Below are 26,668 nucleotides of genomic sequence, written 5' to 3' on the forward strand. Positions count from 1 at the left end.
CTGACAGAACAGAAACTAATTAGTTTGGGTTTGCCGGGCAGATGGCTAGGAGCCAGTTGGATTGAATGCACTCAGTCTGGGAAGTAAAAGCCAACATTAAGTGCCTGGTGGTGGAAGAGGGGGAGGGTGTTTTCTAAATGAATTTTAAAACCCTGCTGCAGATGCTGCCAATAAGTGGACTGAAAGATACAGTCAGTACTTCTTTGAAGAGCATTTCTTTCACATTAAAGATGTTTTGAGTGTCGACTACCTAATTTCTGGCTCAGTAACTTACCAGCTATGTGACCTGGGGCAAGTTATCTAACTTCTCTAAACTTCATTTTCTACAACTGTTGTTAGGACTAAATGAAAAAGTCACTGGGAGAGAACTCCACATGCTCCATGATGCTAGCTATTGTGCTGTGGTTAGTGATTAAAACATCACTAGTCTTACAGGATAAAGTAGTCACAATTACTTGAGATATCCTTAGCCTTTTGAAATTTAACTCGCCACGTTAAGGGACAACAAAACATTTCAGTCAAAAGTGTATTACTACTGATCAACAAAATTTGATCAAAATAGAGCACTATACTCAAATACAGCAGTATATACTAGGGAGAAGTTTCTGAAATGGTAGTCCTCCTTACTGCCCTCCCCTTCTCCGCCAAAAAACAACCTTGGCAATAAAAAACACTATGCATAGTTGCAAATACTGTATTCCCCATTTTTAAAAAAGAATCTGTATGAATGATACGTGTGTGTGTGTGTGTGTGTGTATGTGTGTGTGTGTGTGTGTGTGTAGTAATTTTAAATGTGCCCTCCAGGTTATTTCCCTCCCCCCCACCCCCCCAGACTTTTGCAAAAGATATGCAACATGTGGTGAAATATACGTAGAGCTACCATCATAATCACGGGGCATAATGATGGTCTTCAATTCCTAGGAAGGAAGGGTACTCTGTTTAGGAAGGTGGGAGACTAGTTTATGAATACTTTTGTCTATACTGAATTACAAGATATTCCAAGCACAGGAGTTACCCCTTTGTTTAAAACACGTAAACAAACAAACAGACCTACTACTCCATAAGAAAACATCCTCCAAGGACTCTAGGAACTTACTGAATTACAAGTACCAACACTAGTTCCCTCAGAAAACCGAGAGAGAGAGAGAGAGAGAGAGAGAGAGAGAGAGAGAGAGAAAGATTGCCCAGTGGAAGGCCATGCAAATATTCTTCAATGTAATAAGGTGAAAATAAGAAGTATCTGTCACGAAAATTTTTGAAATGTGTGTCCAAGTAACTGAAATGCCATCCATGAAATAGTTACAACCACCAAAATAATGAAGGCTTATTTTTCTATTTTACTTCAAAAGGAACAAATAAATTGGGTTATCAGTCTGATAAATTCTGGATTTGTCACATATCCAGAAACTGTACAAATGGATAGTTCTTTTGTTTTACTTAAATTATTTTTTTTAACATGTATATCACATAAGGCAAATTCACTTCATGCTTGGCTTTAGTAAAATGGAAAAAAAAGCTTTCTCCGAAGTTGGCACTAACGTTATTGTAAGTTCTTAATAACGAAGAGATACATTCAACTACAAGCAGAATGAAAACAGTCATGATACATATCAAACAAAATGATTTCCTTTATATCATCAGCAATGAGAACTCCAGAGGTAGAATGGCAGAAACGAGCATGGATCCTATCAGGTCACAACCAATGAAGAAATTAAATTTATTTATTTTTCTATGGTTTTGCCCATAAATTGCTTTACACATTTAGGACCTGAATAAAAACCACTCTCAGCAGAAATCTTGGCCCATTAATTCAACTGACATATCAATTTACAACTTTTAGAACTGCAGATATAAAAAATGTAAAGTATAAAATTATGTAAGTTTGAAATGGTTTTAATCATATTCATTAAAAATATTTACATTTCCCAGTACTTACTTGACAAAACGCCCTTGCAATATAATTCTACTCTAAACTTCTATTTATAAAATGAGGCTCATTTATGAGATTTCAATGAATGTTATACTGCAAATTACTTACATTTGTAAAATATTTCAAGAACTTTTCATATCAAAGGTAGTTTATATTGGATTATCTGAAACCCAATAGTGCCCACAGATGAGCTCCTTATAGTTCTTTTCATTAATGCTTGGAAAGCACTGTGAAAATGAAAAGTGCTGTTAAGTGCTATCGTCTCCCTTAAATTTTACTGACTCTGTGTGCACATTGTGAAATAAACACATATGCAGCATGGCCATGTTTTGATATGTATTTTTATTTCCCTGCAGTTTTCACTTATCAAGAACAAGTAACAGGGAAAGTTGTCTGAACTAGTGCATAAACAAACATTCTGAAACACCACTACACGTATCTAATTTACAAGAACCGTATAAAAAAAGTCACTAAAACACTACACTATGAAGGTGTCCAACGCTTACAGTCAGACTTTTTCCAACCCGTTACTTGCCTTGTAGCCACAGGAAAACTCTCCAAAATTGAAAAGACAATCTTGCCACAACCCTCCCCCCTCCCAACACCTGGGATGGCTCGATATCTAGACTTCCAATAATTATTGCAATGATATAATAATGCAATACATACCTGGTAAAATACCCTTTATGTGGTGTGTTACAGTTTTAAAGCCAGTTAAAATATGCAGTCTTCAGATAAAATGTAATCCTTGAAAAATTTTCATATCTGCACAGTTTAAATGTGCTAGATGCATAATTTTTCCTAGTCCTTTTTTCTGTGTAATTATTTTTTATAAACTGGTATTATAAATAGAAATATACATTCAAAATATATGGAAAAGTGAGTTACTACATTAAATTTGCATGTATCGATCCATCCCTTTCCCCTGCACAGTAATAGAAAATACTATTTTGCCTTGAACTTCATATTTGACAGTGAAATGCCACTAAAGTATTTACCAAAAAGTCCATCTAGTCAAATTGTGAAACAAAATGAACCAAGTGAAAACTTTACAGTTCCTTTAGAAAAAAATTACAAGAATTTCATTTCCTAGCTATGAATCTTTAACGTTTTAGACACAAAGTTGGATTTATTTTTTACAAGATACAAAATGTAAACATGGCAAAATAAATAGTTAAAACAAGTGATGTAGGATCCCATTTCATGCTCATGATCCCATTAAAGAATTATTTTTTTAAATCCATTCAGTTGCAAATTCAAGTGCAAAAGCATGATGATGAATATCTACTATTCAAGTAACAGAAATAATATTGATGATACAAATAAACTATTTTACAAGGTAGTGATTTTCCCGATTTTACAAAATATACATCATATATGGATTACACATCCGATATACTGTAGTCCATTTAGGTCCATGGTTAACCTCTGTGATCCACAGAGTGTCGCCTTTTGCATTCAGCTGGAATATGAATGACTGCACACCATCAGCACAGGTCAAAGCCACATGTTTTAGGTTATGTCACTTCCATAGCTACTGTTGTCTCTGCTATTCCATTTAAACCCAATCTTTCTGGTTCATGGTTCTCTCTATAATAAGGCAAAGAGTAAAATAAACATTAACACTCTCTAGTATTTACAAATACCTTTTTATGTACTACAACTAAACATGTACTTCCAAAGAACATTTCCCACTTTTATAATTTCTATACAGGAATGAGAAAAAGTTTCCTTCAGCTAAGAAATCCTATTAGTTCCTAATTACTTGATTATAACTATTTACTTAGGCAAGAAAAGTAATTTAACATAAATTTCAGTAGAAGCGAGTGATAAATTACTTATGCAATATATAACATAGGACAATCCAAGTTTTTACAATAGGTGGAGCTTATGATGCTCCAAAACAATGATCATTAGGAGCACAATATTAAATTACTTTCTACTGTAGTTTTAATTTTTCAGCTTTAAGGTCGTGTAGTTATTAACCCATGCAAATCAATTTTTTTGATTCATTGTTCTAATGTATTAGTTTCACAGAAAGAAGGTAAGATTTAGTTAATCCCAGAATATTCTCAATTTTAATATATACATAGAATAATTTACTTTCCTCTTGTGTTTAATGTTGAAGAAAACACAAATGTGACTTGAAAATTAAAGCTCTGACATGGAAGTTAATAATAACTCTAATCCTCCAGACTGTTTAAATTACTAATAAGTCATGTAAGAGTAACTGAAGTTTCTAAAATAGGCTCTGTGATATATTTTTTTGGTTTGGTGGTTCCCAATTTGATGTGGTTTTCTCCTGTGTTTTTATAATTTTGGCTGGCATTTAAACACTGCAGTAGTGACCTCAAACAAATAATAAGTTACAGCACTTTACACTAAGCAGATATTCAATATCTGTTGAAAAGCAAGCCAATCAACAGACATTTATTACTTGAGCAGTAAAAAAAAAAAAAGTCTTTTCCTCCCTCAGAGTAGCCAGCAGAAAGAGAGAGAATGATGCCTGAAACAAGCGCACACACACCTTGCTATGCTGCTGATGGCACTGCTAGGAGTAACCTTTGGCACTCTGTCCATACTGGCAGCAACTGTGGCAAGTTTTAAGGCTGTTGGCGATGGTGCTGAAGTCCGTGTATTGATATGCACATTGACTGGAGAAACAACACTGACGTTATTGAGGTGCACTGCATTTGTCAGGCAAGAACTGTTCATGGGAAGTGTTGGAGGACTGCTTGTGCACAAGGCTGGGATTAAGTGGTTTGTAGTGGTGTGGCCAACTGTCCTTACAAGTTGTACGGCTGAAATCCCTGGGGTGGATGATAAAGCCATATTGGTGGAGTATAATGTTTTAGAGGTTCCTGAAGGAGAAAAAAAAACCATTCAATTCATGTTATGAGACATTAATTGAACTCTTAAAAAGACTTTAATAAAAATATATGTAAACATTTGTATTCTAATTAAATACCATGTCAACTTTCCACATAATGGTCTATCAAAAGACAGCTTCTGATTAGTAAAGACAACATATGCACCTGTTACAACCCCAAAGATAAAGACACCCTCTTTCTACATAAAAGGGCTTTGCAAAGTATTCTGTTGCCTCCATATCTGGAAATTGTATAATAGGACAGAGAGGTCCATTATGGAGGCGGAGGGCAGGTGAAAACTATAGTTGGATCTCTATTAGAATGTATACATGTAAGAACATCAGTAAGGAGAAGCAATCAGGATTGTGGACGCATGTAAAAGCAAGTGAAAATCCTGAAGTTTGAGCACTAGTTGAAGGATGTTCGGAACAGCAAGTCTTTGAGGACTCGGGGTAGTGAGAAGCAGACAGGGTTTCAGAGCAATGCTGCACTTCAAGAGGAGGAGTCAGAAAAAGCAGGCCTATGAGTATGTAAAATTGGGGAGGTAAACCATTTCAATCTTACTGATCATCCTGCATTGAATTTCATCTTTTTAAAAAGCATGGATAATTCAGTGGTGATGGTTAGTGATTAGCTTGATGCATTTCCTAAGATGTGAGGCAACTGACAGGACATGGGTAAAACCAGGCAGGGTGGACAGTCACACAAGTAGATATCCAGTGGGTGTGGTACAAGAGAAATAGGAAGCAGGCTCTATTTGAATTCTAAAGAACATCCAGCTGGTCCACCACTCATTATCCACAGAAGACGTTTGGTACATCTTCCCCTTGGATTTAAAAACAAAAACCATACCTCAAATCACTGAGTTACAACTTTGAGTAGTAAGCACCACACGAAACCACAGGCTTACCTGAAGGCTGGACAACACCGTTGATGTTGTTGTGCCCAGTGTTCTGTTCCTTGGCCGACTCACTGCGACTGGGAACAGGTGCACTGACCACTGCAGATGCAGCAAAGTGGGCGCTGGCTGAGTCAAGTGTTTTAGACATACAGTCAGAGGTGCTTGAGCCCTGTAAAATGAACAAAATTAAACCCAATTTTTTTTTTAGATGTGATTCCATGAACATATTAAGAAATGGGCAAAATCCAAGAGAAGGCTTTGCTTTTTCATACGGAACAGTTACAAGTGTTTAGATTAAGAGACGGAGGGCTCTGGCCCTGGCCTACGTTGCTAGGTATTAGAAAGTCAGACACACACCGAAGGGTCATGGGTTTGATTTCCGGTCAAGGGCACGTACTTGGGTTGCCGATTCATTCCCCGCACCTGAGGCATGTGTCAGGCAACCAATTGATGTCCCTCGCTCACATTGATGTTTCTTTCTCTCCCCCTACCTCCCCCTCCCCTCTGAAAAAGCAATGGGAAAAACATCCTTTGGTGAGGATTAACAAAAACACACACACACAAAAGAAAAAACAAAAAAGAAAAAAAAGAGACTATTTTTGGCATATGAAGCAGAGAAGTGACTAAAAACTGAGAAGCAACTATTTCTAAGAAAAAACTAGGGGATTAAAAAACCCAAACCTTTAATGCTCTATACATTTTTTGCAGTAAGTGGTAATGAATGCCTTTAAAAATACTTGACAATCTTGATATTATGAGCAAAATAAAATCACAGGGGTGACTAACAGTCATCTTTGTCACAATGTAAAAACATGTGTCTTGGCCTAATCCTGGAGTAGGCTGAAAACACTTTAGGCTGGTTACCCAAGAGACTCAGAAAAAGCAAATAAAAAGGCAAGTTTAATGGCACTTATTATTTTTTTTAAATTTATCTTTATTGTTGAGAGTATTACAGATGTCCCCCATTGCCCTCCTCCACTCCAGGCCTTCACAGCACTATTGTCTGTGTCCATGAACTATGCATATAAGTTCTTTGGTTAATCTCTTCCCCACTGCCCCTTCCCTCTGAGATGCATCAGTCTGTTGGATGCTTCCATGTCTCTGGAGCTATTTTGTTTGTCAGTTTATTTTGTTCATTAGGTTCCACAGATAAGTGAGATCATGTGATGCTTGTCTTCCTCTGACTGGTTTATTTCGCTTAGCATACCATTCTCCAGATCCCTCCATGCTATCTCAAAGGGAAGATTTTTTTTTATAGTTGTATAGTATTCCATTGTGTAAATGTACCACTGCTTTTTAATCCATTCATCTACTGATGGGCACTTGGGCTGTTTTCAGATCTAAGCTATTGTAAATAAAGCTGCTACAAACATAGGGGTGCATACAGTCTTTCTGACTGGTGTTGCAGGACTCTTGGATATATTCCTAGGAGTGGGATCACTGAAAGGCAGCTCCATTTTTATTTTTTTGAGGAAACTCCATACTATTTTCCATAGTGGCAGCACCAGTTTGCATTCCCACCAGCAGTGTACTAGGGTTCCTTTTTCTCCACATCCTCACCAGCACTTGTTTGTTGATTTGTTGATGGTAGTCACTCTGGCCAGTGTGAGGTGATTCCTCATTAGAGTTTAATTTGCATCTCTCTGATGATTAGTGAAACTGAGCATTTTTTCATATGTCCTTTGGCCATCTATCTGTATGTCCTCTTTGGAGAAGTGTCACTTAGGTCCTCTGAATGGCATTTACTCTTGATTCTGTATAAAACTGGTAGCTATTACTAACAGCCAACAACCCTACAATGAGGGCCAGTCCCAAATCCACCAGGATGATAGGGGAATGTTAAGAGGTCTCAGGGTCACTGAGATTTTCATGTTGCTGGACATGGGATCTCAAGGTCAGTGTACTGACCTTTTGAGAAAGAGCTGAATTAACTACTATGGGCAGATGCTGGCCTAAGATATAACAAACTAAGTAATCTCATTATTATTTTAGAATTATTTTTTAGAATTATGGTGCAACAAAATTTAAGACCTAAAACACTGGGTTTATTTTTTCAGATGGCTCAAATTTGAAATACACTTCTCAGTTAGTTTTGTTTTTAGTGGCTTAAACAACAGAAATTCATTGTCATACAGTTCCGGAGGCCAAAAGTCCAAAATGAGTCTATAGGGCTCATCTCAAGGTGTTGAAAGCTTTTCTCTTCTGGCAATTATAATTTTATAACGTATTTTTATTCTTATCCATAGTATCTTCATTTAATGGTGTTTACGGACCTCACCTGGTGGCATTTTTTTCTTCAGGAAAATATGATTCAAGAAAATATGTTTAGAGTTAATGCGCAATTCAAGAGAAGTAAATACCTTTCAGCTTGGGGCACAACAACATGGCACTAGAGGTTAGAAAAGTGCTTAAAAATATTTTTTGGGGGGTACAGTAGGAGTTGGGGGATAATGGTTCTAAAAGTATGCAATTACTTTTAGAAATTCTCAACCCTTCAAAACATTTTTTCCTAAATTAAAAATATCATATTTGGTTCTAATGTGCCTCTCATAAAATATGAACTGGTCACTTAAAATTAAAATTATGTAAATTAACTAAAAAGACACTTAGAGGTTTGATCTTAAAATCAAGAGTGGCAATATCAAGATTCTTTCCTCTGACTTGACAACAAGTGAAGAGGACTATATAATTAGGAGAGAAAGGAAGAGAAATAAGCATGGTTAAAGAAAGGCTTACCTGTGCTTTTGGATGTGTCTGTTGCGAGGAATGCTGAGATTGCTGTTTCTGCTGAAGCTGAGCAAGCTGCTGCCTTTGCATTTGAACTAGCTGCTGCTGATGTGTCTGAAATTGCTCTTCTGTGATACCGCCTGTTACTGATAAAGAACATTCATTTCAGAAGTATGTTTAAAAGTACTTTTAACACAAATAAAACAAATATAAAATTATTCCACAATTAAGATGAAAAGCAATTACATACCACAATATATATACATCATCAGCAAAGAATCCAATAAAAATGACAAATCTTTCAGCAAAAGTGGCTTATGCTAATATCTACAAGCTTATGCTAAAAGTTCCTATATTTTTTACTATATAACATAGCTCTGATGTGAGAATTCTATCATTTATTCAGACTCATTACCTGTAATCACTCTTTTAAATATATTTTTTATTGATTTTAAAGAGGAAGGGAGAGGAAGAGAAACAGCAATGATGAGAGGGAATCATTAATTGGCTGCCTCCTGCACGTTGGACCAAGCCCGCAACCCAGGCATGTGCCCTTGGCTGGACTCGAATCCGGGACCCTTCAATCTGTAGGCTGACGCTCTATCCACTGAGCTAAACTGGCGAGGGCTGTGATCACTCTTAATTCTCTACACTATGTTAACTACAATGAGAAAACTTTATAGTGCAAATAATATTAAGACTAAGTTAAGTTATAGCCTTAATAAGAACACAGGACCATCTGTAATAATGCAATTGGTTCTGATTATTTGTTTTCATCTATGACAATATGAAAATACCTTTTTTAAAAAAATTTCAAATCAGAGTGGAAGACAATGATGTTCATCTTACATAACCATTAACTAGCAATTTTCAACCTTTTTCATCTCATGGCACATATAAGCTAGTTACTAAAAGTCTTTGGCACACCAAAAAAATACATTATTTTTTTTTTAATCTGACAAAAAAAATAGGTATACTTTTGATTCATTCACACCACACGGCTATTGTTGTGTTGGCTCTTGTCATTTCTTCATTTGACAATCTAAGAAAAAAGAGGTCAGTGGCCCTGACCAGTTAGGTATTGCATGTTTTAAAAATTCTTGCGGCACACTGGTTGAAAATTGCTGCCATAAACCATAGCTCAAGCCAATAGATTAGCTGCCTAAAATAAATCCTATCTATAAAAATATGGACTAGAAATCGGAGAGGTATTCAGAAAATTAAAGATGCAATGTTTCCTCAGACAAAACTGATTATACTGTAACCAACTGTGTTAAAAATTAGTAATTTCAAATAAAGGCAAGGCATCTAAAATTTTTGTTGAAAAGATTAGCTAAGTAAAAGTAATATAAGAAACATTTTCTCAAACAAATGTATACAAACTTTCATATTTAAGTAGCTTACTGATAAAATGATTTAGGACACAAAGCTATTTCCATAGTAGTTACTATGTTATTATAGTCAAGACATATTAAATCACATCAGAGTATATGTACCACTAGAGTAAAATTTTGCTTTTTTTAAAGTTAATTTTGAGTGAGAGAGAGAGGGGAAGAAGGGAGAGGGGGAATGGAGAGAAGGAGGGAGGGAGATTCCTTGCTCACTTACTTATGCATTCATTGGTTGTTTCTTGTATCTGTATGTGCCCTACTGGGATCTAATCTGCAACCTTGGTATACTGGGACCATGTTCTAATCCAGTGTCACCAACCTTTCGGACCTCACGGGCCGCCAGTGGTCCGCCGCTGCTCTAATCAACTGGTCTACTCAGCCAGGGCTGCTCTATTTTTCTTTATTGCTTTCCTCTCCCCAAACTACTTCACTCAATCACAAGTATTTACTTTCTATTGTGATGCAGAGTGCTGTATTGAGTTAAGAGTGACTATAGGAAAAAATAAATTAAGACGTTCCCTGCTATGACGTCCTATAGCAGTGATGGCGAACCTATGACGCGCGTGTCAGAGGTGACACGCGAACTCATTTTTTTGGTTGATTTTTCTTTGTTAAATGGCATTTAAATATATAAAATAAATATCAAAAATATAAGTCTTTGTTTTACTATGGTTGCAAATACCAAAAAATTTCTCTATGTGACACGGCACCAGAGTTAAATTAGGGATTTTCAAAATGTTGACACGCCGAGCTCAAAAGGTTCGCCATCACTGTCCTATAGGGTAGTTGGGAAGAAAAGATACTTATAAAGAAATACCAACTAATAAATGTGTCAACCTTTAAATGCAATCGTGCGATCTAATTAATATGACCTAAAGAAGCTTAGATAGGAGATAGATCCTTAACCTAGCTTACTTAAGTAGTCCCCAAAGTATTCTGTATAGTAGGATCACAAATGGGAAATTTTTTTAAAAAATTGAGCCGAAACCGGTTTGGCTCAGTGGATAGAGCGTCGGCCTGCGGACTGAAAGGTCGCAGGTTTGATTCCGGTCAAGGGCATGTACCTGGGTTGCGGGCACATCCCCAGTAGGAGATGTGCAGGAGGCAGCTGATCGATGTTTCTCTCTCATCGAGGTTTCTAGCTCTCTATCTCTCTCCCTTCCTCTCTGTAAAAAATCAATAAAATATATTTGGAAAAAAAAATGGATCGTTAATCAGATATATAACAAGTTATACATAGTATAGTCTATTTTGTATGAAAAGGGAGTTAGGCATCAGAGATGGACAAAGCTTTAGATATGTCTTCATTACTATTCCACAACAATTTTTTAAAAAAATTCTCACCCGAGGATGTTTATTGATTTGAGAGAGAGAGGTGATGGGGAGGGGCGGGGGAGGGGGGAGGGAGGGAGGGAGGGAGGGAGGGAGGGAGGGAGGGAGAGAGAGAGAGAGAGAGAGAGAGATTATCTACTTCAACCAGATGCCTCCCTTATGTGCCACGGGGGTGTGGGGTGTGGGGGCCTTGAACCTGAAACCGAGATATGGTCCCTGACCAGGAATTGAACCCATGACCTTTTGGTTTACAGACCGATGCTTTAACCAACTGAGCCTCATGGGCCAGGGCTTCCACAATTCTAATTATCATTAAAACGTGTATTAGACAATGAAGGGAAAACAGTTCTTACACAGATAGCAATTTTATTTTCAGGTGATTAAAAAGCCTGGGGCTATGATAATGCTCACTAAAATTTTAATATTACCTGTATTTTTGAAGTACACATTAGTTATCTTACTGAATTACCAACAAAATCAAATGTCTTTCTTTGCACATGTTAAATTCACTGCAAGTGTTCTATTTTTAAATGAAAAATAATAATTTTAATTCTAAATGTACAATCTTCAAAATCAAATGAAAATATGAAGTATTCATGAATTTCCAGGTGTTTGAAAACCTTGGGAAAGATGAAAAATAGTTCATTAGATACAAAGGCAGGAAGGAAAATTTTACCCCCCCAAAATCTGTTTAGTTCTATGTGTGTAAGGAGTGTATCAATTAAAAAAAAAATTGACTTGGATTCTGGTGTTAACAGGGTCCACTCCTCAAATCTAGTGTTATGCTTGTCCAGAGCTAAGGGTTATAATGTGCTAAAAAGCTGGGTCAGTGGTTAACTTTAAGTGAACAATAAACCAAACAGAGAACATACTTTTCGTGGCTATTTTAAAATTAAAGAGAAATGAGGATAATGAGTATCTTTTCTGTTTCCAAAATATTTTAAGTCATAAAATCTTTCTAATTCAGAATAAAGTATATACTAAATTAGTAGAAAGAAGAAAGTGTACTTTTTTAAATTAAAAAATTACTTTTGGTTGGTAGTCCATGGCTAACAAGGTATTGCTAATTATAGGTATTCAACTTGCTTTTATGAATAATTATTTATATACACAAAAAAGGAACGCTGATAAAATTGCCCATTTGGGGGGCTATGTCTACTTATTGCTCTGTATTGTTGAGACCATTAGTTCACTCAGGAACCTCATATTTTTTCCTAGAAAACTCAGGATACAATGTATTCTCAGATGTATTCCCAACCAAAGAGCAATCCAATTATTCAAATTAATGGTCAGTGTTTCCCCATTTTTTAAACTTAAGCTGACTGATTCTCATTCCTGGTTCCATTACTGGTTGAGTATCTAATATAATATGCTTTAAAAAATTACATTCATTGTTGTTTCTCTCTCACTTCAAACTTAGCACATTATATTGATTCTTGTTACCTAGCATTTTCTTTACTTTAAGGTGCTTGTGCTTGAAACAAGCTGAAGTTCCTCATTCAGAATTTTCTAGAGCATTGTTTAGTATTATTGCTACTCTTTAGACAAAAAGAGCAACTAGTACCATGACACAAACAAAACATCCTTTGTAACTGACTCCCTTTCCTTTTGTTAGGGTGAATGCAAAATGCTAAGAAATGTATGGCTTAGCATAGTATATTGTGTCTAATGGCATAGACACAGTACTGAATTATCATTCTCAGGGTTGACTTACTGGTTGGTGGAGGATGGTAATGTGACTGAAAGTACCTTCTCTACTAATTATTTTTCCTTTCAAAAATTACTGAAATACTTCCACAAGAGATTTATTTCTTACAATGACTTTGAGTTACCAAGAGGCAAGCATTAATATAATAAGGACAAAGTCATAGTTACAGCATAAAGAAATCTGTTTAGGGATGAGATACAGGACAAGGGCCCAGAGCTTTGGGTTGGTGGCAGTGGCACAAAGGGAAATGGGAATGTACAAAAGAGAAACCTTGTCTGTTTATGTTGTTTAGGACCAATCCAAGTTCTTTCCTCTAGTTGCTATTAAGTTGCTAGTTTAAAAGTGAAATTCATGCTGGTCATAAATCTGCTCTACCCAACCCCTCCAAGTCCTATTAGTTTAAAAGTAACCACTGAGCTGAATGTTTTGTGAAGATGGCAGTATTTCACAATTTCAAGTCTCACCTTCGGAAGTGTCCCTTTCCTTGAGTAAAAAGTTATGCAAATCTCCCTGGGTAAACACATTCTAATAGGTAGATATCCATATTACAGAATTTTCCCTTTTATGTAAATACTAGAGGCCTGGTGCACAAAATTCGTGCATTGGGTGGTGGTGGGGGTGTCCCTCAGCCTGGCCTGTGCCCTCTCTTAGTCTGGGAGCCAGGGGCCCTTGGGGGATGTCCAACTGATGGCTTAGGCCCGCTCCCTGGCAGTCGGACATCCTTAGTGCTGCCACAGAGGTGGGAGAGGTTCACAGCCATGAACCTAGCTTCTGGCTCAGCAGCACTCCCCCTGTGGGAGCACACTGACCACCAGGGGGCAGCTCCTGCGTTGAGTGTCTGCCCCCTGGTGGTCAGTGCACGTCATAGTGACCAGTCATTCTGCTGTTTGGTCGATTTGCATATTGGCCTTTTATTATATAGGATACTTTTATTGATTTCAGAGAGGAAGGAAGAGGGAGAGAAAGATAGAAACATCAATGATGAGAGAAAATCATTAACTGGCTGTCTTCTGCACACGCCATATTGAGGATTGAGCCTGCAACCTGGGCATGTGCCCTGACTGAGAATTGAACTGTAACCTCCTGGTCCATAGGACAATGATCAAACACTGAGCAACACTGGCTGGGCTATCCTAAAACTTTTATGCTTGCCAACATTTTATGGCAATTTAAGAAAGGAAGAGAAACTGAAAAAAATAAAAATCAGGAATTTATTGTAAAACTATCCAAAATGTTAATGATTTTACAAATTGGTAATATTAAGATATTTGAAGATGGTCAAAAGACTGCTGGTATCTACTGCTCAATACACTAAGACAAATAAGGAAAGTTAATTTGCAACCATGTATTAGTCAAAACCAAGATTAAATGTAAATTAATTGAGCCCTTCAAATATAAACAAGCAAAGCTACTTTTAGATATGAAATATATTTTCTTGAGGCCTGGATTTAAGAACAGCATAATGCTACACTTTCAAATGACTAGAAACTTTATCATCTTTTTATTTTTTTTAAATATATTTTATTGATTTTTCACAGAGAGGAAGGAAGAGGGATAGAGAGTCAGAAACATCGATGAGAGAGAAACATCGATCAGCTGCCTCCTGCACGCCCCCTACTGGGGATGTGCCCGCAACCAAGATACATGCCCTTGACCGGAATCGAACCTGGGACCCTTCAGTCTGCAGGCCGACGCTCTATCCATTGAGCCAAACCAGTCAGGGCTTTATCATCTTTTTATATAAAGAATGCAGTATTTGCCTGTAAACTTTTTTTTTAAAAAAAATATATATTTTATTGATTTTTTACAGAGAGGAAGGGAGAGGGATAGAGAGTTAGAAACAACGATGAGAGAAACACTGATCAGCTGCCTCCCGCACACCCCCCACTGTGGATGTGCCTGCAACCAAGGCACACGCCCCTGACTAGAATTGAACCTGGGACCCGTCAGTCCGCAGGCCGACGCTTCATCCACTGAGCCAAACCGGTTAGGGTTGCCTGTAAACTTCTTGAAGGTAAGGATTATTGTCTTGTAAAACTTTGCAACTTTTAAACACTTCAACACTTAATAAAGTGATTTGCATATATCCTAAATAATTATGTATGAAATGAGTAATCTTTGGTTGTTCACTTGCCATGTTCAACACAATCTACTTTTCCTTTCTCTGTCCTGATTCTATTCTTTGAGAGTAACTTTTCAACTAAGAAAACATATCCTTATTTTACTTAATAGTTACAAGACGTGCCTCTGCTTTAAAATGAAGTATTTAGTTTTAGTTCTTCTAATACTTAGGACACACATTTCAATTTGTATTCCTTTAAGTCCTTTATGTATGATACAAAAATAAGAATTAGAGTATTTATGACTCAGGGATTATGACTTAAAAAACATTAAGTGGGTTATAAACAACATAAAAGAAAGAAAATTCTTTGCCATTAGACCTCAAGTTGTTTTTTAAGAACTAAGGAACCTGTGACACAAATAAATATTACTTCCAAGTGTATCATATTTCTTTTTCAGATTAAATCTTTTATTTGCTGGATTTGCCCGCTGTGAAACCGAAAATTCAGTACTTATAATTTGTCTAGCTCAGTGATACTCTGCCAGGTACAAATATGGTCCTGTGTCAGTCTTGGTACTCTTAAACACACATGCTCTCAAGACCAAGGCAACTTAGAATAAGCAGAAGGCAACAGTGTTAAAGATACATAGACTAAAAGAAACCACATATAGGAGGATTCAATCCTTTTGTATGTATCCAGCAAATATAAAAATACAGCTTTCTAAAAACACCCTACATCCTTTGCTTTAGGCAGATGAAGGAATTTCTATCAATACTTATTGAAGTGTACCTGCTTAAAATTATCTAACCGGAACTGAGAAAATTATATAATGAATATAACTGGTACAAATGAATACTTAAAATTGCCATAGCTTTTTGGTTATTTATAAAAATGGTGTTTAAACACCTGTTTCATTATACATTTATATATCTATGCCTACAATTTTGAAACGCAAGAAATTTGTTAAAAACAAACAAAAAACGTTGTGACTTTTATGACTAGAGGATCACACTTAGCAGAGAAGGAAAACTTCAAACAAAATCCTTTAGTAACAAATAATTATATATTTGAAGAGTTTGATTAAAAAACATTGATTCTACTGTAGCTTAGCTGTTGCTTAAGCCTTGACATTTTTCAAGAGAAGAAATAAATGGTACTATGTTGAGAATACTAAAAAAAACATAAGACAGGAAAAAATAACACAGACCATTTTTTTCCAATGGTAGGGGAAAGGCAAAAATAAAAAAAATCTTATTATCTATGATGTTATAACTTTTTAACACTTGTGATTTAACATTGTACGCCATAAGCATCTGTAGACGCAAGCGGTGGACCTTCCCCAAACTTTACGCGCGTCTATTAAAAAACAACAACACTGTTTTCCCTAAGTGGCAGCCCTGACCAACTTTAAAATCATTTTTCGTGAGAATTTTCAGCTGAAAATATTCAAGAACACCCAAATTGTAATATATTCGTTTTTATAATATTCATTGCAGATTGATTTTTTTAAGTTAAATTCAAAATGTCGTGGTGCGTGGGAGTGGTTTCCATTTTGGATGTGTGGCAGTTAACTTTAAGTCCCCTGAGAAGTGTGTATTTTATTATTATAATATTTAAATGCTTTTTTATGCTAATGTATGATAGTGTCAGAAAATTCTAGAGCTGATTATGAAATTATTTAAGTTACATTAAGTTTTATTCTGGCTCAATGCATTTGAGTACTGATGATACAAAAACATGCAACAAATACATATTTTCTGGAAAAGAGTTAAGCCAGACAGATCTAAAGTGGATTGAACTGTATAGAAGAAAAGCTGCAAGTACGTTCAAGTTGTGAAGGAATATGTTAAAATCATTTTTTTGGTTTGGTATATACATTGGTAAAGTAGAAACTCATTCTATGGTCAAATCTAATTACAAATGCCTATACTGACAGGCTTTTTAACTCTCTTTTTGGCAAAAATTATTTTGAGCTATTTTTGGGATAGGAATTCCTGTTCAGTTCAGTAATTTGAACAATGTCTTGGAGTTGGCTGAAAAAAAGATCTGACCTATATTCATCAACTTCTTACTTATTATCTTTAGATTTCTGACAATCTTGCCACCTCAAAATCACATTAGGTATTTATCCATTTCAGCTTCAAAAGCTCATTAAACTTCGGAGACTTATGAACTTTATATAATGGGATGCCATTTTCCCTACCTAAATTCATTTAGGAGAATATTAACCAATTAATTTGGAGAAATGATATCCCAACTTCCAATCATTCAAACAAATTCAATTTCCCATTACAACCTTTAAACACATAAATATGTCTAGGTCAGTTTGAAAATAAGCAGTTTAGTAACTAAAAGACTGAACATTATTGAGACCAAATTTCAAGCTAAAATGATTTAAAATCACTTTAAATAAGTTTAACATAATTTTGTGTACTAAAATACACCATCTAGGAAATAGTTTAGAAATCTATACCTATAAGAGAAAGAAAGGATAAGTCAAATCACATCTATGTGGTTTCTGGATACCATGAATCATTTGCAATGCATTTGCTATAAGGCTGTTTATAAATTATACATACTCCCATAAAGAGAAGCTACCCACAGAGGAAAACAAATCAAAATTACACTTTTGATTCTCTAGATATTATACATTATTTACAATGTACATGTCATAAAAATAAATTCTAAATTCTCAGAATATAAAAATATTAAAATATTCTGAGCACAATGTCTCTTAAATAAAAAAACTTTCCAATCTCAATTAAAAAGGTAAGTTACCAGATAAAAATAATAACGTTTCATACAAAGCCTCTTTAAACATCATTTTACACCAAAAAAGCTTTCAGTGGTACTCTTGAGGAGCAATGCCTATTTTTAAGGACACTTAAACATTTTCTTCAACCAAAGCCGACAGCATTGTGCAATGATATGGTTGCAGCTTATAATCACTTTGCCCATAGGGATCCCTATGCATTCTGCTTCCATATTCACCATAGCAGGCCCACACACTCAGAATATATACCTCAATAGTTTTATAGGTATCAGGACATTTTAGTTAAAATGTCAACCACAATAATTAGGTTGTTTCTTAGGCTGGAAAGAAATGTGGTAGATTAAGATAAAATTGTGGTTCTCAGTGGGATTATGAAAATAAACCTTCAAAATTTACCATGTAAGTTTACTGAGTAAATGATGAAATTTAAGGAGAAAAAACCAGCAGGATACACCTCCAATAAAGTGACAGCTTACCTGATATGCCATTCTTGCTGGTGTTCAATAAAGCTACAGATGCTGCAGAAACCCTTTTACTGTTCACAGTCTGCCCTGGTTTTCTTGAGGTACATTCTTCACTATCACTGTCCTGTACATTTAATAGCCTTGGCTGGAAACACTGTAGTCGACATGATCTGATATTGCTTAATATTTCAGAAAGGGACAGTCTATTTTCACAATGTTTACTGGAAGCATTGGTCCGAGAGAAATTAGAAGAAAAGTCTATAGTTTGGGAAGAGCTTGAAAAACCATTCAGCATTTCAGGGTCTATCTGTTTCAGGACTGGGTCATATTCTGTGGATATTCGGTCCATTATGACCCTGAAAAACAATATAAAACCAAATATTATCTGGAAGAACTTAACATCTAATCTAATAAAAGAGAAACATGCAAATTGATTGCACCTCTGCTATGCCAAGCCACGCCCACCAGCCAATCAGAGCAGCTATATGCAAATTAACCCAACCAAGATGGCGGCCGGCAGCCAGGGAGCTGGAGTAAGCAGGAGGCTTGGTTGCCCCGGCGATGGAGGAAGCCAAGCTTCCAGCCTGCCCTGGCCGGCTGTGTCCTCCACTCAAGGCAATAGTTTCAATTATAGAAGATAACTAAATCCCAGATACCTACTTCCAGCCAGCCTTCACTGGGAGCCTGGGTGGCTGGGGGCCGTGGCCAGCCTGCAAACAGCCATCAGCCCCTCACCCAGACTGGCCAGGCACTCCAGCAGGACCCTCCACCCTGAAGGGGGTGTGGCCAGCCTGAAAACGGCCCTCAGCCCCTCACCCAGACTGGCCAGGCAACCCAGCGGGACCCCCACCCTGATCCAGGACACCCTTCAGGGCAAACCAGCCAGCCCCTACCCGTGCACCAGGCCTCTATCCTATATAATAAAAGGGTAATATGCAAACTGACCCTAACAGCAGAATGACTGGGAATGACTGGTCACTATGACACACACTGACCACCAGGGGGCAGATGCTCAATGCAGGAGCTGCCCCCTGGTGGTCAGTGCACTCCCACAGGGGGACCTCTGCTCAGCCACAAGCCAGGCTGACGGCTGCCAGCACAGCGGTCGTGGCAGGAGGCTCTCCCGCCTCCTCAGCAGCGCTAAGGATGTCCGACTGCAGCTTAGGCCTGCTCCCCGCTGGCAAGTGGACATCCTCCGAGGGCTCCCGGGCTGCCAGAGGGATGTCTGACGGCCAGCTTAGGCCCAATTCCCCAGGGAGTGGTTCTAAGCCAGCAGGTGGTCATCCCCCAAGGGGTCCCAGACTGCGAGAGGGCACAGGCCGGGCTAAGGCACCCCCCCCACCCCAGTGCACACATTTTTGTGCACCGGGCCTCTAGTTTTCCTATAACTTTCCGTCTATCTTGTAAACTAAATCCAGGTCAAAACAAATAGTTTACCTTCCACCTCTGCCAATTCGCCTCCTCGCAAATCCTATACATCTTCTTGGGACTGTGAGTGTTGTAAGGCAATGCCTATATCTCAACTTAGCCAGATCTGCCAATTCTGAATTTTCAAATGAATGGTTAACTTGGTCCAAACGAGGCTGCAAAGAAAAAAAAAAAAAAAATTAAAACTCATGGAATAAATCTGATATGAAAAAAAGCTAAATCATGATAAAAATAAAGTAACTATAGCATTAAGAAAACAATTAAATTTAGATATTCAGGAATTTAAAAATTCAAACTGAATTTAGTTTATAAATATAAACACATTTAAGGTGTATTTTGAAAAGAAATGTATCTTTAAAGAATAACATGGCTTTTAACATTTATGTAAAAAAGTAAAGATAGTGAAGTTAGTAATAAGCGTTCTATTGAGATAAACCAGAAGAAATTTTTTGGACCCCAAATTACACTTTTTAAGCATGCATGGGTCAAGTTGACACTTTCTCTTTACTTTTAAGAACATATAGTCCATTTGTTTACCTTCTCATCCCCTTTATTACTCTATTTTTTTGTGTCTTAGCACTTCTGCCCCTTTAATAATTTTCCTCTTCTCTAATTAGTATAATTTGTAAACAACTCCCTACACTTCTACATTAAACACACACACACCCTGAAAAAGCTGTATGACAAAAGGTGTCCACAAGCCATATATGAAAGGCATGCTCATAACTATATAGTTATACCTTATCTGAAAACCCAAACATTTGGGAGTGAGGGCCATTCTTTGATATAATGCTACACCAAAACTTGACTTAATAAGCACAGAGTAATTTCTAAGTGTGTCAAAAAGTTATACATATAATGACCAGATAAAATACTGCCATAGGAAAGTTTAAAAATGGTCCTTTATTTTTGATACTTACTGGATATGTATGCACAAAATGGGCATACATACTTGGCAGTCATCAAAGGTTCAATTGGATATTCTGGGCTTACCTAACTATAGCAATGACACTGAGTAGTTTTCATTAACTGCTGAGCTATAGCTACACTTAAAAGTCCAAAGTGAGACTAGATTTCTAAAATATGAGTCATCAATTTCCAAGTGAAGAATTCTGATATCCTTTGAAAGAACTCAGTACCTTTAAGCATCTTTTACTAGTATCTGCACAGGGGGTATTAAATAAAAAATGCTGAAGGATTTCCAATTTCTGGATCAAGACTAAGTCACCTTGACAAGAGTTATCTGTTAATTCCAGTTCACAAAAACATCACATCACAGAAAATAAAGTTCTTACAGCATAATACTGGCATCCTGCTCGCCTCCTGAAAGCACAGGGACCATCAGGATCATTTTCTTCTTCAGGTTCTGATACTGGGGACGGTACCTGAAAAATGAGGAATGAGGCATTCTACTTAGGAGTTATCAAAAGTCAATAGATAAATCTTTGTAATGATCTAAAATTAGAATCTGATCATAAACAACAAATCACTCCTATGTTAACTTGCAAATTTTTGAACCTTACAAATCCCTCTCTTCCTATTTTGAGATGAAAAACGTTTTCACCACATTTATTTCCAAACTGTGGTAATTACCACTGAGTAGGGTCATCCAGGGGAGAAAGGCATTTGTTTGAGGTTACAATATATCTCTACCAGCCCTATGGAGGATACAGAAATAGAAAGCTAGGGCAGATTCTTCTTCCTGCAGAACAAAGCCCCAAACCTGAAACTTGAAAGGAAATCCCAAATGTGAGTTTTATACTTTGTTTCCTTTGCCAATCATCTACATCTTCTAAAATGCACACAGAAAGTATCACAGTCTTAGAAATTCTTTGCATAAAGCATACCACCCCTTCCTCCCAACCATCATTCCCCAGGTGTGGACTTCAGGATTTAGTCTGAGCTATAGGAAGAGATAGCCACTTTAGAAAAACCAGAAGCACGATCAAGACGACACAGGAGTTTTATTTCTGCTCTGCTGTGAACCAGTGGGTAAGTCTGGTTAAAATGTTTGTTCTCTTAAGTCTTCCTTTTTTCCTTGTTTATTGGACAAAGAAAAAGCATGATTACTTTATTGATTTTTTTTTTTTTAACCAATAAAATCCTGATTTTGTAAGAGCTACATTCTAAATAGTTGCCTCACTGAATGATGTCCAACTGTAGGTAAATACTTACTTTAGCAATATGGGGATACCATTATAAAAATGTTTGAGGGTTGTCAAAAGACCTTGTACAAGGACTCAGAGGAACCTCAAAGTTTCAAAATACAATTTTCATGTGGTTATGGGAGCTGCGGACTATGTGAATAAACATGAGAATTTGAACAGATATGAAGATACCTTAATGTTTGAGGAATATATGACTAGTGTGTTAAGTGTGCCCTATTATCTGGATGAACAGACTGATACTAGCAATAAGGGAAAAGTTTCTATAGGTCATAGTATCCCATAGTATCATTCTATTTATTCATTTATTGATTGATTGATTGATTGATTGAGAGGAAGGGAGAAGGAGAGATAGAAATATCAATGATGAGAGAGAATCATTGATCAGCTGCCTCCTGCACGTCCCCCACTGGGGATAAAGCCCACAACCCAGGCATGTGCCCTTGACCAGAATAGAACCTGGTACCCCTCAGTCCACAGGCCAACGCTCTATCCACCGAGCCAAGCCAGCCAGGGCCCATAGTATCATTCTTAAAGGGACTGTATAGCAAAACATTATAGGTTCTCATAAGTACCATCAGTATAAGGCCAATATATATCTATATCTGTCATATTCTGATTTAAAATTCTTCAATAATTTCCCAATATGTATAAGATAGACAGAGACCATTTGCTATCTGGGTAGCACTCCAGGCACCATTCTGTTCATTCTTTCTTCCCTTTTGTGTTTTATGCTCCAGCAATGCCAAATTGAAAACAGTGCTCTCTAATATGCTGTTTTCTCTACCTTCAGCCCTTCCCTACATTTTCTATCTGGAAACCTACTATTTGTTAAGACATTACTTCCCTCATTCTTTCAAAATGGTCATTTAATTAATGTTTCATGGCTATTCAAAGCCCTGCCTAAGTCTAACTGGATGATCCTCTGACAAAAGTAATAAATTATTTCATTAAGTGCTTTTCAAGAGTATACTAAATTAAACACATCTTAGTGCACTGGTTACAATATGTATAATGCTAATATATCATCTAGGGTAAAAAACTAAATCAGTGACAAAAGAGTAAAAAATATTATATAGCCAAAGTAAATATCTTATATAGTAAAAGACTAATATGCAGCTGAAACCGGTTTGGCTCAGTGGATAGAGCGTCGGCTTGCGGACTGAAGGGTCCCAGGTTCGATTCCGGTCAAGGGCATGTACCTGGGTTGCGGGCACATCCAGTAGGAGATGTGCAGGAGGCAGCTGATCGATGTTTCTCTCTCATCGATGTTTCTAACTCTCTATCTCTCTCCCTTCCTCTCTGTAAAAAATCAATAAAATATATTAAAAAAAAAAAAAAGACTAATATGCAAATTGACCAAACAGCAGAATAACAGGCAGAACAACCGGTCGCTATGACATGCACTGACCACCAGGGGGCAGACACTCAATGCAGGAGCTGCCCCCAGCCCGCAGGCCCCAGGCCAGCCAAGGCAGGTACCAGCGGGGACCCCGCGATTGCCCCACCAGTTGCCCTGCAGAGGGAGGCAACTGGCAGAGCGGCAGGGGGCGGGGCCGGTGAGCAGGTGGTGCCAGGCTAGCCAAGGCGGGTGCCAGGGGGGCCCCTCTGATTACCTCGCAGAGGGAGGTGACCAGCTATGGAAGCGGGGGGTGGGGCCAGCAAGTGGGCAGCACCAGGCTGGCCAAAACAGGTGCCAGCGGGGGCCACCCATCGCCCCACCAGTCACCCCACAGATGGGCCCTGATTGCCGGCCAGGCCTAGGGATCCTACCCATGCACACATTTCATGCACCCGGCCTCTAGTTTTATATAAACTCTAGATTCTTAAATAGTTACAATAAAGGGTTTTATAAACAGTCTTGCTTCCAAATATATCTGTGACAGTGTTTTTTAATTTGTATTGTATTTAAATTTCTTTTAAAGCAAATAAGTTACAATGTTAAAATATGAGAACGCTTGTTTGTTACTGTATTCTCTTTAGGTTGCCCATACCATATAGAAAAGAAAAAGAAAGAGGATATTGCTAGACCAGGTGCTAAACAATTTTTTAAAAATTGAACTTTAACTATATAAAATAAAGATCTTTTTTTAAATCCTCACCTGAGGATATTTTTTCCATTGATTTCTAGAGAGTGGAAGGGGGCCCTGGCTGGTTTGCCTCAGTGGATAGAGTGTCGGCCTGGGGATTGAAGGGTCCCTGGTTCGATTCCCATCAAGGGAACATGCCTGGGTTATGGGCTTGGAGGCAGCCGATCAATGATTCTCATCATTGATGTTTCAATCTCTCTCTCTTTCTTGCTCTAGGAAATCAATAAAAAATATTAAAATGCTTTAGAGAGTGGAAGGGAGAGAGAAGAGAAAGATGAAAGGGAGGGAAGAGGGGGAGAGAGAGAGCAGGAAACATTGATTGGTTGCTACCAGGGCTGGGGAACCTGCAACCAAGGTATGTGCTCTTGACTGGAAATGGAACCTACAACCCTTTGGTCTAAGGGTTGATGCTCTAACCATTGATCAAAACTGGCCAGGGCAACGTCTTATTTTAAAAATAGCACTTATGAAAGTAAAATTGAGATTTTAATTGCAAACATTTTTTTTCTATAAAATTGTTGCAGTATAAACCAGAGAATTACCTTTACAAGTTAAAACTTGAATCAGTTCTTCTAAATCATCTTTATAATCAAATAGTTACTGCTAAACAAATTAGCAAAATTAACATTAAAAGCTATAAACCTTAATGCTGGTAAAAAGGGAATTACTGTTGGTGAATATTTATACCTAGAGGCCCAGTGCACAAAATTCATGCACTGGGGTGGTGGTGGTGTCCCTCAGCCCAGCCTGCACCCTCTCCAATCTCGGACATCCCTCTCACAATATGGGACTGCTGGCTCCCAACCACTCGCCTGCCTGCCTGCCTGATTGCCCCTAACTGCTTTTGCCCGCCAGCTTGATCACCCCCTAACCACTCCCCTGCCAGCCTGATCGACGCCTAACTGCTCCCCTGCCGTCCCGGTCGCCCCCAATTGCCCTCCCCTGCAGGCCTGATCGCCCACAACTGCCAGCTATCTTGTAGCATGGACGCTGCCATCTTTGAGAGAGTGGGAGTCAATTAGCATAATCCCTCCTTATTGGCTGTGGGTGCCACCATCTTTGAGGGCTGGACAGTCAATTAGCATATTCCCTCCTTATTGGCTGTGAATGCCACCATCTTTGTGATGGCATGATGGTCAGTTAGCATATTCCTGCTTTATTAGATAGGACTATGTATTAAATGTCTTAAAATATTAATAATCTTTGGTTCAGTAATTTCATTTCTAATAATCTATTTTAAATAGAGAGAAAAGATAGAGATGCTCATTTTTTTAAAATGGAAAATGGAAAACCACCCAAGTTCTCCATAATAAATTTTATCCTACTGATGGAAAATAACAAAAAATAAAAACCATTTCAATGGCTATATAAATAATGTGGAAAATATTTATGCTATACCATTAGGTGAAGAGAGCAAGAATCAAAACTCTAAGATGTCAATTATGTTTTAAAATATAGCAATATAAAAGACTAGAAGGAAATGTTTTTAAAATAGTTTTAAAACAAGCACCTGTGGAAATTCATCTTCATCTGAGCTGTGAAAGTCATATTGCTTAATGTCACTCTTATTGATCACAGGCAATGTCTCAGGAGTGGGTTGCTGAGATGTTATCAAAGCCTCTGCTTTAGGCTTCTTTGGGTACTTCTTCTTTTGACGAACCACATCAGAAGCCTCTTCTTTCAAAGACAAATGATGAGGGTGCTGTTAACATGACGATTTTCCCCCCAAAGGAAGAAATGAAAATCATTTTAGAAATCATGAAAACTATACTGCTCTTTGAAAAACATACATTTTTTACCCCAGAGGTGATTTTATTTACTGCTTTTATTATGCAAAAATTATGTAATCATAAATTAAAAAATTTCTTACTGTCTATAAGTTATGGTAAAAATAATTATGGTACTTAAATTTGCTTTATTTATTGTTATTAATACTTAAACTAAGATGTTAGTGATTTTAAAAAATTGCTCTATTGCAATCCAGCATTTACAAAGTACTTACATTTAATTTTAGTTTTATCACTGTACTAATGATGAAAATTAATTACTATTTTTATTTTAAAACTTGATTATGAATTCATTAACTTATTTCTACTTATTTCCAACTTTAAAAAACTCAATTTTTTTTTTTTAGGGGAAATAGCTTATTACCTAGAAAAAAAGTCACATTTTAGAATGTATAATTACTGCCTCAACTGAACAATAATCAAACCATTCTCAAATTCCACAGAGTTCTGTTGGTACTTCAGAGGCCATATGGCAAAAGGCAGGCTGATGGGGTGGGTTTCCAGCCCCCACCTCTCCTCAACAGAGCAGCTGTTTCTGTTTTAACATACTGGCACTCTTTTAAATAAAAGGGACCTATCACTTAAAAAAGTTTGAAAAGGGCCCTGACCAGTTTGGCTCAGTGGATAGAGCATAGGCCTGGGGACTGAAGGGTCCCAGGTTCAATTCCGGTCAGGGGCATGTACCTTGGTTGTGGGCACATCCCTAGTAGGGGGTGTGCAGGAGGCAGCTGATCGATGTTTCTCTCTCATCGATGTTTCTAACTCTCTATCCCTCTCCCTTCCTCTCTGTAAAAAAAATTAAAATATATTAAAAAAAAAAAAAAAGTTTGAAAAGGACTGTCCTGAGCACCAAAGTACAAGCAATATGAAAAGTGTTAAAACTACTTTAGGGTCAAAATGGTACACACAATGAAAATGTTGTTTAAATGCCAAATTATCTAGTGAGATATAAATTGTTTCATACAATGGGTACAGTTACACCACCAAAAAGAAAATCCAACTTCTTAGAAACTACCTATATTTTAAGGTGGGATATGTG

The 26,668-nt window shown here is 37.3% G+C and overlaps 1 protein-coding gene across 8 annotated transcripts in view; it reads right to left on the reverse strand.

Moving 5' to 3' along the window:
- Positions 1-1,610: 1,610 nt before the first annotated feature.
- Positions 1,611-26,668, reverse strand: part of EPC2 (enhancer of polycomb homolog 2) — a 121,169-nt gene continuing 96,111 nt past the window's right edge. For 7 of the 8 annotated variants that reach the window (XM_036320898.1, XM_036320895.1, XM_036320901.1 and 4 more), the window contains 8 exons: positions 25,353-25,544; positions 20,883-20,972; positions 19,597-19,742; positions 18,172-18,515; positions 8,438-8,574; positions 5,711-5,870; positions 4,458-4,791; positions 1,611-3,520 (listed from right to left, as the gene is read on the reverse strand). In XM_036320898.1, the coding sequence (XP_036176791.1) occupies positions 3,448-3,520; positions 4,458-4,791; positions 5,711-5,870; positions 8,438-8,574; positions 18,172-18,515; positions 19,597-19,742; positions 20,883-20,972; positions 25,353-25,544 (1,476 nt within the window). In that variant the 3' untranslated portion in view covers positions 1,611-3,447. The remainder of the gene's footprint in view (positions 3,521-4,457; positions 4,792-5,710; positions 5,871-8,437; positions 8,575-18,171; positions 18,516-19,596; positions 19,743-20,882; positions 20,973-25,352; positions 25,545-26,668) is intronic. The other variant, XM_036320896.1, reaches the window with a different exon arrangement.

Source organism: Myotis myotis, unplaced genomic scaffold (genome assembly GCF_014108235.1).
Source record: "Myotis myotis isolate mMyoMyo1 unplaced genomic scaffold, mMyoMyo1.p scaffold_m19_p_8, whole genome shotgun sequence".
Taxonomy (NCBI): Eukaryota; Metazoa; Chordata; class Mammalia; order Chiroptera; family Vespertilionidae; genus Myotis; species Myotis myotis.